At 38.0% G+C, this 17,144-nt stretch overlaps 1 protein-coding gene across 3 annotated transcripts in view; it reads left to right on the top strand.

The window, feature by feature from the left end:
* PDHX (pyruvate dehydrogenase complex component X) overlaps positions 1 to 17,144 on the top strand; it is a 71,547-nt gene that overhangs the window by 9,790 nt on the left and 44,613 nt on the right. For 2 of the 3 annotated variants that reach the window (XM_087423143.1, XM_004436860.3), the window contains exon 2: positions 7,292 to 7,372. In XM_087423143.1, the coding sequence (XP_087279269.1) occupies positions 7,292 to 7,372 (81 nt within the window). Of the gene's footprint in view, positions 1 to 1,318; positions 1,407 to 7,291; positions 7,373 to 17,144 lie in introns of those variants that run through there. The other variant, XM_087423144.1, reaches the window with a different exon arrangement.

Raw genomic sequence — 17,144 nt, 5'->3', positions numbered from 1 at the left:
TGTTGTTTTCCACAGTGGCTGCACCATGTTACTTTCCCACCAACAGCGCACAAGGGTTCCAGTTTCTCCACCTCTTGCTAATACTTGCTTTCCGGTTTTTGATGCTAGCCATTCTAGTGATTATGAAGTGGTACTGGCACAGATTTTTTTTTGTTTTTCGTTTCTGATCTAGAATCTCAGCTCTCATAGCTCTTTGGTGTTCTCAGGGCACTTTTATATACTCCCCTCTAGTACTTGTTTATTTATCTTGGCTTCCTGTTTAAACTGTACCCCTTTTGAGGTCAGGATGCTGGTCTTGTGTTGCGCTAGGGCTAGGATAGCAGGAGCTCAGTAGGCGTTTGTTGAATGCCTGATGTGCCCTTTGGCTTTGGTGGTGAACATTATGACAGCACCACTGAGGGCAAAATGTTGGCCAGTGATTTTAGTGCGAGTTTGGGTTTCAGTTGTGCCATACCGTTACCACAGCAATCAAGAGTTACTGTACTTGAGCTGTGGGAACGAGGCTGCGTTAGGTAAAGGAGAGGGTAAAAAGGAACCCTGCAGGTTTAGTCTGGGAAGGTGAAAGGAACCTGTGAATCCATCCCTCTTCTTGAGAAAGGAATTATGAAGTGGGATATTGTGACACATCGAGCCAACTGTCCGGATACCTTCAGAGTCCACCCTCTTTTGTCTGTACTGCCTATCGATAATAAATAGTTAGCATTTTTGAGACAGACTTACTCTTTGCCAGGCCCCGTTGTAATGACTTTGCAGGTGTTACCTTATTTAATTCTTACAAAACTCTGTATGTTACGCAACAGGCAACCGAGGTGCAGAATGACTAGGTAACGTGTCAGTGAGCATCTGTAATTTGAACAGAGGCGGTTTGGCTCCAGTGTCTGTTATCTAAATCACGATGGTATACTGCTGCTTCTTAACTTTTTTAAAAAGAAATCATTTTATTAAATAATAAAATATATATTTTAACACAGTAATACACGCATATCGTTTAAATAGTCAAATAACACTAAAAGGCTTATAAATACAGGGGTCTCGGACCCCTCTCTCCCGCCTTCCCCAGTGGTCTTCCTCCTTAGAAACAGCACGTTTTGTCTCTTAGCTTTCTTCTGGTGTTTTCCCGCTCCCTATTTGTTGCCTTTTAAATTTTTTCTTTAGTTTTGTCTGTAGCTATTGCTAAATCATCCCACACCATCTGATAGGGTCTGAGCACAATATTCTGTATTGTCAGTCACATTAGATAATCTCTCAGTAAACTTATTTTTGCAGTGGTCTGTCTATCCCCAGGTATGTAGGCTGAACGTCCATTCCAAAGGTCCCCTCTCTTCCTTCTCCAGAGTCCAGTCTTCAGTCTGCCGTTGAATGAGGTTGGGGCTGTTACCAGCACTGGACTGACGAAGAGGATCCAGGTATCTAACTGCATCTCTAAAGGCATTCACCCAAATCTGCCCCCCATTTCCTCAGTACTGCCAGTTCCTGGGCTTTTGGGGGATTCTGTGTATCAACCAGGTTGATCATCTCAGCTTTCCCCACTGCTGGCTTAGGATTTGGCTCTCTAGAGTCTCTTTAGTCAATTATTACTCATCTCTTTACTTCTCTGCTTCCAATATTGTGTGCTCTTGTTCCTTTTCTCCCTGTCTTTTTTGGTTTTTGTCTAAAAATAGGAAAAACAAAGGCACATTTTTTACTTGGTGTTAGATAAGTTTTGGGGAGGGAGTGAAATTGGATAAATTTATTGTAGAAAATTGTTAAAATGTAGCTTATAAGAAACAAAAGAAATAAAAAGCACTTATAATAATATCACCAACTGGAGATAACACTATTGTCATTTTAGAGGCTATCTTTTCAGTCTTTGTGTACAGGCGAATCAGGTGGAAATTGGGTTATGTCATATACTGTTTGTGGGACATCTTTTATATGTTTGTTACCATGCCAAGACCTGTAAATGCTATTTTCAAACAAACTACTGTGCATACATTTTCTGTTGTTATCCATTGACATTTTCAATCTATTCTTACACCAGTACCACACCAAAATAACTATTTAAACAAAGAAGACTCATATGACAAGCACTGATTTAAAAAAAAAAAAAAAAAACTTTAGGTGCCTGTATGTAAAACTGTAGTGTGAGTATTATTGTGCCCTGGTGTTGACTGTTAAATTACCTGTACTTCATTTGGCTTTATTTCATCCAGCCTGCAGATGGCAGAATTGTTTTATTTGAATGGAAATTTTAAAGATTCAATTTTATTTAATGAATTCTTGCATTGGAAAGAGAGGTGATTAAATGAGCAGCATCTCTCCCTAATAGAGAAAAAGCAGATTAATGTTAGAAACAGGGAGCCACACTAAGTAAGTGCTGGGTAATTTACTTCTTCATTTGCTCTGTCTTCATTTCATGATTTTTGTGTGTTTGGATTATAGTTGTATAAATGGACTGGAGCATGACACTCAAGCAGTACCATGTGTAAATTGCTGAATTTCCTTAGTTACTTTAGTCAGAGTAATAGAGCTTAGATCTGCTTCGTATTAGCCACAAAGCAATTCGTTCTGCATTTGTATTTTAAGAGTTTGCTTATATTAATCTTTTTATTTTTTTTAATCTGGAGACCTTTTACAATTGGTGTATAGATCATCAATTTAAAACTTTGATATAATTCATTTTGCTGAAGTATGAGTGTTTTACTCTTGGATAAAAGAAATACTTTAGGAAACAAGAAATCAGAATTAGATTAGTGTACCATATTTGAAGTTGAAGACAGCATTATGCTATAGAAAGAGGGGAAGAGTGAATCTGAAGAAATGTAGCAATTACTTAGAGAAACTGCTGTAAAATTCACTGATAGATTGCTTATGTGCTCAGTATGGAAGGCAAAGCAGCAATATACTAAGCAAAAAGTTTTATTTATTGTATCGTTCTATTGAGGCACGAAAAAAGATTAAGACAGTTGTAATGATTTGTGAGACTCTACTTTTAAAATCAGTATGTTTAAATATAAGCTGGAATTTCACATTACTGTAGTTATCTTAAATTTTAAATATGATTTTTAACTCCTATGGGAGGGCAGATTTTATAAGCCATTAGATATAATTTATTAGCTTGATAAAAAGGAATAGAACACTAAAATGACTACAAAAGGGTTAAATTCTAACTAAATTTTGGGTATTTTTTTTTTGAGCACTAATTGAAATAACTCGTATGATCAGTGGAGAAAAAAAGCACATTTCCTTTATTCTCACCTGTGGTTGTGCCCAGTCGTTAGTAGGAAATATAATTGGTGCACGTTTCAAGGCCTCCTCAATTTGACAGGAGAGAGGTAGAATGTACTGCTTACTGGAATGAAAAGGGAAGCTGTATTTAATTGCTAATAAAATTAAACAATATTGGGTATAGGTTAAAATTACAAGGAGTCTAGAAAAGCCCATAATGTCTTAATAGAATTGACCATAAAGTGTAAATGTTAGTTATTTGCAGCCCTGTCACTCAGAACTGGTATTATGATTGTATAATTACTTTCCCACTGGAAAAGTACATTTGGAAAAGATGTGTATAATGTTCCAGTGGAAAGAGCATACACTAGAATGAATACGTACCAGTATTAATAAATTAATGCTTACATTTTGAAATGATTTTCTAGCATGAGAGTCTGCAGATAGATTGGTTAGATTAATCAGAAAATACATTGCATGTTTTGCTCTGCCTAGTAAGCCAGTACAATCAATCAAGGGGTAGAAGTGAGTAATGGAGATATCCAAAACGTCTGTCTGGTTTTTGTGACCTTCGTTCCAGAGTAAGGACACTGATCTATTACAGAATTTTTATACTTTATTGCCATTATTCAGAAAAGCAATTTCAATGCATCCATGAAGGGTGATTGTATGAGGAATGATTGTTCTTTTGACTTTTAAAATATGAAAATTTTTGAGGTTTTTGATGTGGTAATTTGGAAAATAATACTCAATAAATGTAAAAGTTTCATAATATAGTCCTTAATGTCAGGAGTAATGGAAATGTGAAGGTCTTGTAGGTGAGAGATTATAGTAGGAGATAGACTCATAAAATAAATGTGAATTGTATCATGGCAACCAGAACCAAGTGTAAAAATACTGAAGAGAGCCTTTGTGTTGAGAGAATCAATTTAGTGTTTGTCATAAATTGGAATCTGGTCATAGACTCGGTGAAGTCCATTTCTTTTGCTTCTTTGTAGTGGAACTCTATTTGATGTATAAATTTAATGTGTATGTGATTATGAAATATTCCATCTCATAATGCCAGGCTTGAACGTTTTAAAAGAAGCATCATATTGGGACTTGTTTTAAGCTATGCTTTTCAAGAAGAGGCTGGCCTCTTGTTAGGATGCTATTAGAAGATAGTTTTTGTTTGTTTGTCTGTTTACTTTTTTTTTTTTAATCCTATTTGTCATTATGACCCTTAAAAAGATTAAATGCTGAGGCTTGAGCTGGCTATACATTCTTTAGGCAAATGTTTTTGTTTTCTTCATCAAACCGTGTAAAAAGTGGAAAAGATAATAGACACAACATAATGTAGGGGATTAGACAGCTCATTTTATCCTTTCCAAATGTGTCGAGTATCAAGCTTTGAGCACTTTGGAAGAACTCTTGCAGTCAAGTGTAGGCTTGTTAGGTTTGGGTTTGGAGATGCATCGCTGATGTTCCAGTGTATCAAAACAAAGTTTGCCTGTGTGTACTTTCCTAAGCCCACTTCCCTCAGTCTCATTCACTCAGGAGGTTACTGCTCCAGTGTTTCCTAGACTGCAGTGCCCTGAGGTTGTGCATAGTAGTTTGCATTATTTTCTACCTGTTCAGTGTCTTAATGTGCCTCTTTTAATCCACAAGAACTCATTTTACTAAAGAAAATATGGGAAGATATTTTAAGCTATGTTCCAGTCATAATTTGCATTTCAACTAGAGGCAGCTTGCAAGTTAAATGAAACTGTAGTGGTGAAAGTTACTGAGAGACGTAGTGCACAGGAGCTGTTGGCCTGTGTTCTCCAGGCTCTTCTGAGATAATTGTATGTTTTAATAATAAGTCAGGAGTCAGGAAACTCATTGTGGCTATTTTTCCTCCCTTAATTCCAAGATATAATGCACTTAACAATGACCTGTTCTCTTCTACATTCAAAATATTCATTGTCAGTAGTAAAAGTGGTTTCTTAGTACAGGAGTTCTTTATGCCCAAGGTAGGGAAAGTGTTTATTAAGATGTTTGACTGGACATATGAAGAATGCTCACGTGGACTTGATATGTCTGGTTTGCTGTGTTTGAATTTCTGAGTGAGTAGGCTGTGAATAACCAGTGATTAACTGATGATCCATATTTGTAAGGATCATCGATTAATGATGAGAGGTAGTGCCGTGTAGTAGAGTACAGCCTTGAGAGTTAGGCAGACAGAATTCAAATCCTTTAATCAATGGATTGTAGTTTTCTCATTGATGAAATTGGTTTGGGCTCTATCATTTTTGGGGTATTAGGATTGATAAGTCTACTTTTCTACTCTTCTTGGAGTTTGGTACCGATTGAGACAGAGGCAAAAAAGTCAGACAGATGGAGATCAAAGTAACAGTCTTGATGCTGACGGTTTTGTTGGATTGGAAAATGCGACTTAGATCTGTGGCCTTGTACAGTTGGACTTCCCAGTACAACCCTATATTTACACTTTGGGCTTTTGTTTGAGAGGGAAAGTTTGTATATACAAAACAAACACACAGACCTGAATTGCTTCCTCACGCCCACTGGGCCCTGATGGCGACAGAGAGAGGTGGGCTTGCTGTCTGCCTTTGAAAGGCAGGTGCATTTAGGCCTAGCACATAGAAGAGCTGCAAGGAAAATGCAGGTTCCCTATTGGCAGGCAAGTCTTAAAACAAAATGAGGAAAAGGCTGAAAGGCAGGTATGTATGCTTGGGTCCATTTCCCAGTTCTTTAGAGAGGAGAGAAGGAAAAGGGGAGAGGGGACAGAAGCTTCCTTCGAAATACTTCCGAGATGAAACTCCTTTACCGTAAAGCCATAGGAACTCTCCATTTGAAATGACAGTAAAATTAGTTCAGTTTCCCAAAGGAAATACTTAACCTCATTTAACATTAGTATTCAGTTCCCTTCCTTTTAACCCTAAAGCGTCAATGGAAAAAAAAAGAAGCCCCATTCTACCCTCTTCCACATTTGAAATATGTTAGATATGGTGCATTGTTTTGCTTTTTGGCGTCACAGAATTGAATAATCTGAGGAGAGACTAGGTTCAGTGGAAGATTTCAGGGAAGGTAATTTGTTACCATGGCTACTGCTAAGAGCTGGCGCATGCTGTTAACTATTTTATTAGTACAAACTTCACATAAGTTTGTCATCTAACAGCTGTGTGCTGTTTGTTATGGTCTTGGGCAGCAGATGACTACTGGGAACCCCATCTGGCCAAATAGCGGGAGTGTCTCCTTTGTGGATACCTAGGGAAAGCAGCTGTGTGTCATTGAGAGGCTGTCCTGGTTTGAGTCTGCCTTTGTGGGTCCCCGGTGAGTTGTGGAATGGAACATTATTTGAGATTAACTACTTAGGTTAATCATCCTTGACAAGACAAACTTTTCCTTTCATTCACACTTATCAGTAAGAACCTTTCATTCTTGAAGAGTATAATATCAGAGGAAAATGAAAATGCAGCCAATTTCTTAAAGTCTGATTTGATTATTTTGTTTTAAGTTGTCAGAACCCTAGTTTTTTTTATTATTATTTTCTTATTTATCTTTTCCTCTGGTCATTTTACTTGTAAATATTTTTTTCAGCAACAAAAGGGGAAGAAGATGAAACATAAGTCAAAATTTTTGTTTTTAATCTTTTAAGCACCTAGCTTAAAAGTATGCATAGAGGAGGGCTGGCCCCATGGCCTACTGGTTAAGGTTGGTGCGCTCTGCTTCAGCAGACTGGGTTTGTAGGTTCGGTTCCCCAGCGCAGACCGAAGTAGCAACCCGCATACAAAATAGAGGAAGATTGGTAACAAATGTTAGCTCAGGGCTAGTCTTCCTCAGCAAAAAAAAAAAAAAAAAAAGCAAAAAAGCATAGAGGACTAGGAGTTGAAAGTATTCCAGAGTGTTATTTTTAAAAAGTTGAGAATTTTATGTTTCCATACTGTTTACTGGACGCTTAGTTTGATCGGTTGGAAGTCTTTTAGACTTCAGAATATTTTCTTTTTCAAATTGAATTTGATATTAATTTACTTGAACTTTTGATTGATGCCTCAGGAAGTACATTATTTTGTTGTGGCTAATCTTTCCTTTTTTTTACTTCCAGCTGATCCTATTAAGATACTAATGCCATCACTGTCTCCTACAATGGAGGAAGGGAACATTGTGAAATGGCTGAAAAAGGAAGGTGAGCAAGTATATTACTGATGCTTTGTGTTATTTTGACCATTTTGGTTTTTTTCTAATGAGTTGTATTACATAGTACGTGATATATATGAGATAAATTGGATTCGTTTAATAGTTAATCTAAGTTTGTTTAAATAAAATTTTCCCATGGTAATGTAGCAAAGATTTTCTGGGTTTAACCCCTATCTTTTCACAAGCGGAGATTGGTAAAATATTTTAAGGCTTTTTTCTAAGTTTTACTCCTCATACTTAGCTTTTAGTTTCAACATCATAAATTTGTTGATCCCCTTAAGTTAATTTATAACTTTATGATGATTCTGTGTGTTTGTCGTGTGTGTGTGTGTGTGTGTGTGTGTGTATGTGTGTTTTTCCTGGGCTAGGCAAGTTGATTATAAATTTCATTGGAAAGAACAAATAAGAGTAATAAGGAAGGCTCTCAAAAGAAGAGCAGTGGAGGAAGGTTATAGCCCTACTAGATATCGAAACATATTGTTAAGCCCCCATAATTAAAAGTGTAGTATTGGTGCTTAAAAAGACAGACTAATAGAACCAAATAGAAAATGAGGAAGTAGACTCAGCTGCGCATGGGTGTTTAGTGTCTAATGAAGGAAGGTGATCTCATATTTATTCTTTGTACTCTGCCAAGGAAAAATTACAAATGAATCAGACATGTACAAAAATGAAACCATCCAAGTACTATGAAAAAAATTGGTGAATTCCTCTGAACTTGGAAGTGGAATAAACACCCTAACTACAACTGAAAATCCAGATGCAGTAAGGGTATATTGATAAATTTGATGATAAAAATAATAACTTTAGTATAGCTGAAAACACAATAAGTGAAGTAAAAAAAGAAGTGACAAATTAGAAAGGGTATTTGCAATTTTTATCACAAAGGGTTAATATCCCCCAAAACTGGAGAATACGAAAACTGTCAACTCAGTAGGAAAATAGTCAAGATACATGAACAAATGGTTAGATACAGCAAATAATAGCAAAAGGTGGAAACAACCCAAATGTTGATCAATACCGGATTTGCTGAATAACTTATGCTGCATCCACAATATAAAACGAAATGAAGAGTATCTGTTTATACTACTGTAGAGTGATCTTCAGGGAAAATAGCAGAGTGGAGACAAGTAGGTATAGTATGTATCATTCATTGAAGAAAGGGATGGGAGTACTAGTATTTGAAAAATTAAAAAGAAAGGATAAAACGAAAATTGAACAACAAATGGTTACCTAGAGAGTAACCACTGGAGGGAACAGTGTGGTGGAGAAAGTGGAAGCTAAACTTCTCTGAATATATCTTGTTTCGTTTCTTTAACTTTGGAACCATATACATATTTTGAATAATTTTAAAACAAAATTAAAATTTAAAAGATCCCCAAAAGTGGAAACAAAATGAAACAGATGAATCTAATTATATATTGAGTGGCTGATGTAACCATACAGAGAGGGATTATTTCAAATCTCAGTAAACTTGACCATGTATCCCTAATAGATAATAACTGAAGGACAAAGACATCTCAAAAAAAAAAAATCCTAAACTGTTTAGTGTAATCGTAAAGTGGTTATGTTGGTATTGTTATTCTAAGGCTTTTGTGTGTATTTAATGGGATAAAGAAAATATAGTGATTAAGATGATATCACAGGGAACCCAGACTTTTGGTGTGGTTTAAAGGAGAGACAGTTAAAAGATAGCTAAAGTCAAGGAGCGATCTTGTGATGATGAATTTTCCAGCTCTTTTGCTAGCAGAGCCTGGAAAAAGGACCAGCCCAGTAGCAGTGAGCACCCCTAGCAACCAGACTGTAGTCTGTAAATGCCAACTCCCACTAAAGTGAACTAAAGATCCTTGGAAAATAGCTGCTTCCAGTTCTGGGCAGGAAATGTAGGTACAAGATGAGCTTGGAACATCTTGTCAATTTAGAAGGCGAAGAGGCTATGAGAACTCCCGAGGACATCCTAAAGGACTCAGGAGCTAAAGATGGGGCAACCTGATGGTCAGTAAGGAGAATGAGTGCAGTGTATTGAAACACATGAAATGTATTCGAATCCAAAGTTCACAATAATACTAAAGAAAAAAACTACTAATTATTGTTCTTCTTTGAAGGATGCTAGTAAATTAACTCATTTTGAAAACTGGTAATCAGTGGAAAGACTCAAGTTTTTTTTCCCTGCCTTTCCAATCTTAACTGTAGCTCAGGATAACCAATAGTTGATGAGAATAAGTTTCTCATTGTTAGCATATCCCAACTCTTAAAAGATAGAGGAGTGATAGAATGTTACTGTATCACCATTTTGCATCTTCTAATGAAGTGAAGGATATAACCAGTGATTATCAGTGGCTGCTAATAACACAAAAAGAGAGAAAACCAGATATTACATGCTTCCTGATGTTAGTACACCCAGACGCCAGATACGAAGTTGTCTTGCCAGAACTGGATATGATCAAGCCTGTAGCTCTACCTACCATTTTCCAGGAAATACCAGGGAAAGAGGGATGAACTCAATGACACCATGAGGAGTATATGAGCAAAACTCAGACTGTGAGGAATTCCACAGGCCAGTTCCTTCAACAAATCAATTTCAAGGGGCAGGAGGGGGTGGGCAAAGGAAGGAGGGAGGGGAACCTATAGCTTGAAAGAGATTAAGAGACCAATTCCAATGTTCGGACCATATTTTGATTATGATTCAAGCCAATAAAACATTTGGGGACATTTGAAAATGGTATATTTAATGATATTAAAGAATTAATCATTTTAGAGGTTTAGTGATATTGTGGTTATATTTTTTTAAAAATCTTATTAAGAGAGATGAGTTGAAATCCTTATGTATGAAATGATTGTCTGGGATTAACTTCACAATAACTCTGGTGGTGGATAAAAGGATGGGGCAGGACAGAGATGAAGCAAGACTGTGAATCAGTTGACAATTGTTTAAATTGGATGAAAGGTATGTGTGGCTTCATTAACTTTCCTCACTACTTTTGTATATGTTTGAAATTTTTGTAATAGTATATATTTTTAAAAGTCATACAATCAATAAATAGCCTTTGAGATTTAATTTGGAGTGAGAAACTACTTTTTCCTCTCCTTTTTGTAAGCTCCAGGTGAATTAGAATGTTGCTATTACCAAGAAAATATTTGCTACAATACTACCTATAAAGCTATATTAGTCTACTGTTTATAGCAACCATTTTGCCAGATTTAAGTGCTCAATATGGTGCTTAGAAAATAAGACTAAGACTGTGAGGGCCAAAGAGGTGAATGTGCTGCAGTGTTCGTAATGCAGCGCAAAGGAACAGTTCCTGTGAAAGAAGTTGGGGAAGGAGACCTTTTATTTTTCTGGCAGCTGCCTTCTTTTTCTTTTTTCTTACTCTGGTCATTGCCACATGTGGTGGTGGAGTAGCAGGCCTCTCCCCTCCTGGGAGGACAGCTTCTTTTTTATTTTTGCTTGAGGAAGATTGACCCTGAGCTAACATCTGTGCCAGTCTTCTTCCACTTTGTATGTGGGTTGCCACCACAGCATGGCTTGATGAGCAGTGTCTAGGTCCACGCCTGGGATCCGAACCTGCAAAGCCCAGGCCGCTGAAGCAGAGTACGCAAACTTAACCACTACGCCACCAGGCCAGCCCCGAGGACAGCATCTTTTAGCACCCTGTGTAACCGTCTTTCCCTATGCTCTACTCATTCTCAACATGTTAAACTTTCGTGGAGGAAAGTGGATGAGTCTCCGGTCCCTATTAGGGATTGTTCAACAGATGTACAGAGAAATTATAGTGACCAGATGAATTCCCCACAGCCATTATTATGCTGCTTGAGAAATGGTGAGCCAAGTGTAAAAATGGACAGAGAGGAGGGAAGAGTGAGTTGAGAATGAAGGACGTGGCCTGGGAGAACTTGTCTGATTCCAGAGACTAGCTGTGGCAAGGACTTCTAGGGTATTCGTATGTGTTTTGGTGGGCACAGATGTCATCCAGGCAAACGTTGATATAGAGTGGTCCAGTCTAGTGCTTATAAAATAGCATGGAGAGAGTTTAGGCAGTGGGCAAGAATTCCGAGTCTGACAGAGTTATGTTGTGATTGCAGGAGATGGAGGCATTCACGGCATCACTACTACCAGTGATGACAAGTGTGGGGATCAGGAAGAGGGCTGCAGTATTTACTTCAGAACCCAAGCCAAATGAGCTTGGGAGTTTGGGAGAAGGCCCCAGTTCTTTGAGGGAGACAGGGGTGCTAGGAAAGGCAACAAGATAGATTACAGAATGGGCCTCACAGCAGGAGTTTGGGACTATGGATTGGGCCAATATGGAGGTTAAGAGGTATGGTGCAGTGGGGCTATCCAGATGACTATGACTGGTCCTTCATGTGCTAGATACCACGTGTGATTGGAAGCATTACTTAATTCTGTTCCTCAAGGGGAATACGTCTGAGTTTTGATAGATCTCCTTTCCCTGTTATGACTAGCATAGTAATGGAGCAGACCCAATAGCACTGTAAGTAGTCAGTTAGTAAATATATTGGCAGAAGAGAGAGTAAGCCAAAAGCAGGAAATGTGACAGGGATCTGAGAAGGCTTTGCAGATGAGGTACTATTGGAGCTGGTCCTTGTAGAATAAATGGGCTTTAAAAAAAAAAAAAAAGTAGTGAGAATGAAGGATATTCTAGGTAGTGTAAACAATATGGGCAAAATCTTAGAAGTGAGATGTCACGACATATATTTTAGTAATAGCAGGTAGTTCTGGCTGCATTAAGGGCATAGTGGGTGTGAGGTAAGATAGGTTATAGGAAGGATCTTGAATTGCAATCTGCAGTTTGTCAGTCTGTGAGGGTCCTTATCCTAAAGCCAAGATATACCCACACTCATGGTTATTTTTTAGGCGCTGGTTTCTGTGTGCTTTCTTGAGCTGTGTTAGTAGCATTACACTGAATGGAACAGTGCTCAATGGAACCTAGGAACATTCTGGTATCAAAAGCTAACTATAGAGAATTTAAGTAGGCCCATTTGCCTGTTCACATTTAGAAAATCAATGCTGGGAGCTGGCCTGGTGGCGTAGTGGTTGAGTTCGCGCGCGTAGTGGTTGAGTTCGCGCGCTCCGCTTCAGTGGCCCAGTGTTCACGGGTTTGGATCCCAGGTGCAGACCTATACACTGCTCATCAAACCATGCTGTGATGGCGTCCTATGTGCAAAATAGAGGAAGGTTGGCACAGATGTTAGGTTAGGACCAATCTTCCTCAAGCAAAAAGAGGAAGATTGGCAACAGATGTTAGCTCAGGGCCAATCCCCCCCGCCGTCCCCCCCCAAAAAAAAAAGCCAGTGCTGAGGACTTGTAGTCAATATGACCATCTAAGTAGATGGGAAAAAGCTTCTCCTCACTACTGGATGTAATGTTATAAAACAAATCTTTTAAAAGTAAGTTGAGCTTTAACTCAAGAGTTAGGAGCCACCAAGTGTCAGCAGCGTCCAGAGTAGAGAGTGAGACTTGAAGCCACGTGCCCCACTGGGCCTAGAAGACTGGAATAGCTGAGATGGGGAACAGGTGTTTTTGGGGTGGGGGGAGAGGGAGGGATGGAAATCAAAAATTAGATTCAGGTTTGGATGTGGTAACGTTTGAGATGCTTACTAGACGTTCAAGGGAAGATGTTCAGTAGACACTTGGTTGTAGGAGTTGAAGTTCAGGAATGAAGTCTGGCTTAGACATAGAAATTTGAGAGTTGTCAACATGTGAATGGGTTTTAATGCCATTTGATAGGCAAATTTATTTGTGTGACTTGAGATCTATTTGGAATAAGAATGCCTACTCCCTTGAAAATTTGCTCTCATGGGCCTGTCCTCATGAGGCTTTGGGGTCCAAATTTATAGTACTTGCATTTTCTGAACCCACAGGAAAAGGTAAGGTGGTCCTGGGCTGATGGTCTTCCTGGGGTACCTGGCAGAAGCCGTTATTCTGGAAGGACGCTGCATCTAATCCAAGCCACACAAGATTCCCAGATACAGCCCGCTTTCCAAGAGTTCACAATCTCAAATTTAATAATGCACAAGGAAGCAGTCTTTTAGGAGCAAAAATTGGTGGACATAACAAGCAGCAGGACTAGATCTCCAAGAACTTCAGTCAGTTGGGAATTATTAGATACATAAAAATGTCTGTTTAAAATGACTAAAAACGTAAGAGAAGGAATTGAAAATATGAAAAAAGACACACTATCCAAAAGTTCAGGCACATTTGAAAAGGATAAATAGAACTTCTAGGAATGAAAAGTATTGTCTCTAAAATTGAAAAACAAAAAACTCAAGGTTTGATTAAAGTGTGATTAGATGTGACTGACCAATGAATTCGTGATGAAGACTAACCTGAAAAAGTTAGCTTACACACGGCAGATATAAAGCAGTAGAAAATATGAAAGAGAAGTTGAGACGTGAAGAATAAAATGAGAACCATTTGATAATCCGATAGGAGGATTTCCAGAAGGAGAAAAAAAGAGAGGATGAGGAAGAGGTCATATTCAAAGAAAAAATGGCAGAGAACTTTCTAGAATTTGAAAAGACATACGTCATATAAATGAAAGAGCCAGTGTTTCATTAGGAAGCACTTTGAGCAATTGGCTCTGCATGGTTGCTGCCATCCTTTAAAGTAATTACCGGTATCTAAGGAAGTTTCACCTTTATAAATAATGTAATCAGTTGGAGTCTATTTTTAGGTTTCCTTTTCCTGATGAATTACAGAGCTTTGGCTATTTCTATATTCAATGTGACAGATTGTTGGTGTCGTTAAATAATGATTCAGACACAGAACAGCCTTTTAGCATTATTATAAAAGGATGAAATCTCTTCACACTTGGAGAACTGATGGGCAAGTAGATAAGAAGATTCTTTGGACCACATTTATCTCTCAGACTTTCGCTGGCAGTCTGCTAAGTTATTCACGCCCATTAGAATATGGAGACAATGATGAAGAGCCAAGAGACATATGGTCTCATCAGTCTGTTCTTTTTCACTTTGATGACAATGTGCTGTTTCATATAGGACAAGCCAGGCTGTACTTGGAGCCCCTGCAGCATGTTTCCCTGAAGGCTGCTCTTAAAATTGTGTGTTCTGTCACCTGAGGAGAAATGGTTATTTACCAATATGTTATAAATAATTGAGAGCAAGCTTAATCCTTGGTTCTCAATAATTCACTGCCTTCTTTTTAAGTTCATCACCTTTGTGATTTAATTGTGATCTTTTGAGCATAATTTTCTTCTTTTCATTAACATTTAGGTACTGTACACATGAGTAGGACTGTATGTGTCTAAGCAGGTTTGGTGCTTGATACATTTATAATAACTGGTTTAGTCATTCTGTGTTAAAAACATTTATGTTCTGGCAGAAAACTTTTTATATACCTTTTTCTCTTATTAGCTGTGTTTTTTAAAAATTTTATCTTGAGATCTTTATTAATGTATGCTGTTATTTAAAACAATGAGATTAGACCTTCAAACGTGAAGAGGATTGAGATTTTTTTCATGAGAAAGAGTAGTGTTGTATCTAATTATGAATCTAGTTTATTTTTAAGCAAAGGCTAATGATCTGGTCACACTTCAGTGGATAGCAGTTCGGTGTTACAAACCTTTAAGATTTCTTGAAAATCTGAGACTCTGTAATTCACAACTACTATTACTAATGTCGTGTGTGTGTGTGTGTGTGTGTGTACTATTACTAATGTCGTGTGTGTGTGTGTGTACTATTACTAATGTCGTGTGTGTGTGTGTGTGTGTGTGTGTGTGTGTGTGTGGCCAAGACAATAAGGGTCCAGTGTAAAGAACTCTGGCCTAGGAATCACCGTGTGTCCTTTGGGGTTCCCACTCTGTCGTGAAGTATCTGGGAGTGAGTTGAACTACGTGAGATCTAAGGTATATCCCTGGCTTCAGAATTCTGTGATAACTCAATTTCATTTTCTTTTTTGAAGTCATGGAAACATGGAATAATAGAGCATATAAATTATTCCCATCTTTGTTGGTCTAATGAATGCTAGAAAAGTAGTTTTGTAATGAGTATTAGAATCCTTAATTTCAGTCAGGATTAAGAATTTGCATCATAAAATTAGTAGAGAAAACATTTCAAAAGTGCTAGGTAACATGTACAATTTCAAAATCTCTTGAAAGGTGAATTGAACTGTAATTCCACATCTTTATTACAAGTTTGTTATTTGGGGGAGAAAAGGGTGCTTCAAATATTTTCAGTTTAATTAAAGTGGATGTAGTTCAGTTTTTCCTCAATTGAAAGGTCAAATCTGTTAAACAAAGTAACAAAAAGATGAAAATATTCTTGTTCCCCCTTTTTGTGAGAGAATATTTGAGGGTATGAAAAACGTTGTTTTCTTTCTTGAAATGTTTAAGAGCATGTCGGGAAACGCTGTGGAACGGCACTGGGCTGAGATAGTTATGTGATGTACTTAGCCAAGCGGTGTCTGGAACGTGCATACAACATGCTCCCGCAGTGATGCTGCTCTTGGTGTTATCTCAGACTGTCATTTTATATGGGCATTCCTTCTGTCATGTGACTCGCAATTTTGAATATTTCAAATAGTTTTCATGTGAATCTTAGACCGTATCTCACTAATGTAGTGTGTAAAATTCAGAAGTGAAACTTTTGCAGGAGTTTATCACTGAAGTGTTATCACTAGGTGCCACCAGAGAGTTATATGGGTCTCTGGTTTCTGTTGTAGAAGATTGGTTTCTCTTATTTCTGGGGATTTGTATACATGTCTCTGGTGCTAAAATGGAAAATTTTTGAAATGTGCATTTTGTAAATAGCTTCACTGTTTACTACTATTTTAACAGCTAAGGTATATCTCAATAAATATACTATAATTTACATACTATACCACCTATTTTAAGTGCACAATTCAGTGATTTTTTGTAAATATATAGAGTTGTACAACCATCATTAAAATCCAGTTTTAGGACATTTCTGTCATCCAAAAAGATCCCTGGTGGCTGATTGCAATCACTTCCTTCTCCCATCCCTAACCTGATCTGCTTTCTGTTTCTAAAATTTTGCTTTTTCTCGACATTTCATGTAAATAGAATCATATAATATCTAGTCTTTTGTGACTGGCGTCTTCCATTTAGCATGATTTTGAGGTTCATGCATGTTGTAGCATGTATCAGCAGTTCATTCCTTTTATTGCTAAATTGCATTCCATCATTAATGCTTTTTTATGTTTATCTTTAAGATTTCTGTTGTGTCAGAATTTTAGAATGGGTGAGTAGAATTATAGATTACAGTATTGTTCAATAAACTTTCTGTCGTGCTAGAAATGCTCTGTGTCTGCACTGTCCAGTACAGTCACCACTAGCCACGTGGGTGTCGAGCGCTTGAAACGGGCAGCGCAACGAAATGTATGAGGGCAGAAGGCTGTGAGGGAGGTAGCTTCGCCCAGCAGTCTCCTCAAACCGCTGCTCACGCCGTCAGCCCTCTGGCAGGACCTCAGCCGGCCCAGGAGCCAGGTCACCTGGGTCTTGGGCCATGCAAATGATACCCTTTTGTGTGTGTGTGTGTGTGTGGTGAAGGGGGAAGAGTTGGCAAACACTGCCTAGGGACTTCTCTGTCTTCCCACATCGCTGTAGACACTGATCAGACGGGATGGCATTGTCTGCTTGTTCGTGCTCTTTTTCAGTCAGATTAGGAGCTTCTCGAAGCAGGTCTGTCGCATTACTTTTTACCATGGTGTCTTGCACAATGTCATTCACATAGAGGCAGCTTGTACGTATTCGTTGAGTAAACAGTTG

This window comes from Ceratotherium simum, chromosome 34, assembly GCF_057802395.1.
Source record: "Ceratotherium simum simum isolate JZ-2026a chromosome 34, ASM5780239v1, whole genome shotgun sequence".
Classification (NCBI taxonomy): domain Eukaryota; kingdom Metazoa; phylum Chordata; class Mammalia; order Perissodactyla; family Rhinocerotidae; genus Ceratotherium; species Ceratotherium simum.
Note: the sequence above shows the minus strand (reverse complement) of the source record. Positions and strands in the feature narration are given on the sequence as shown.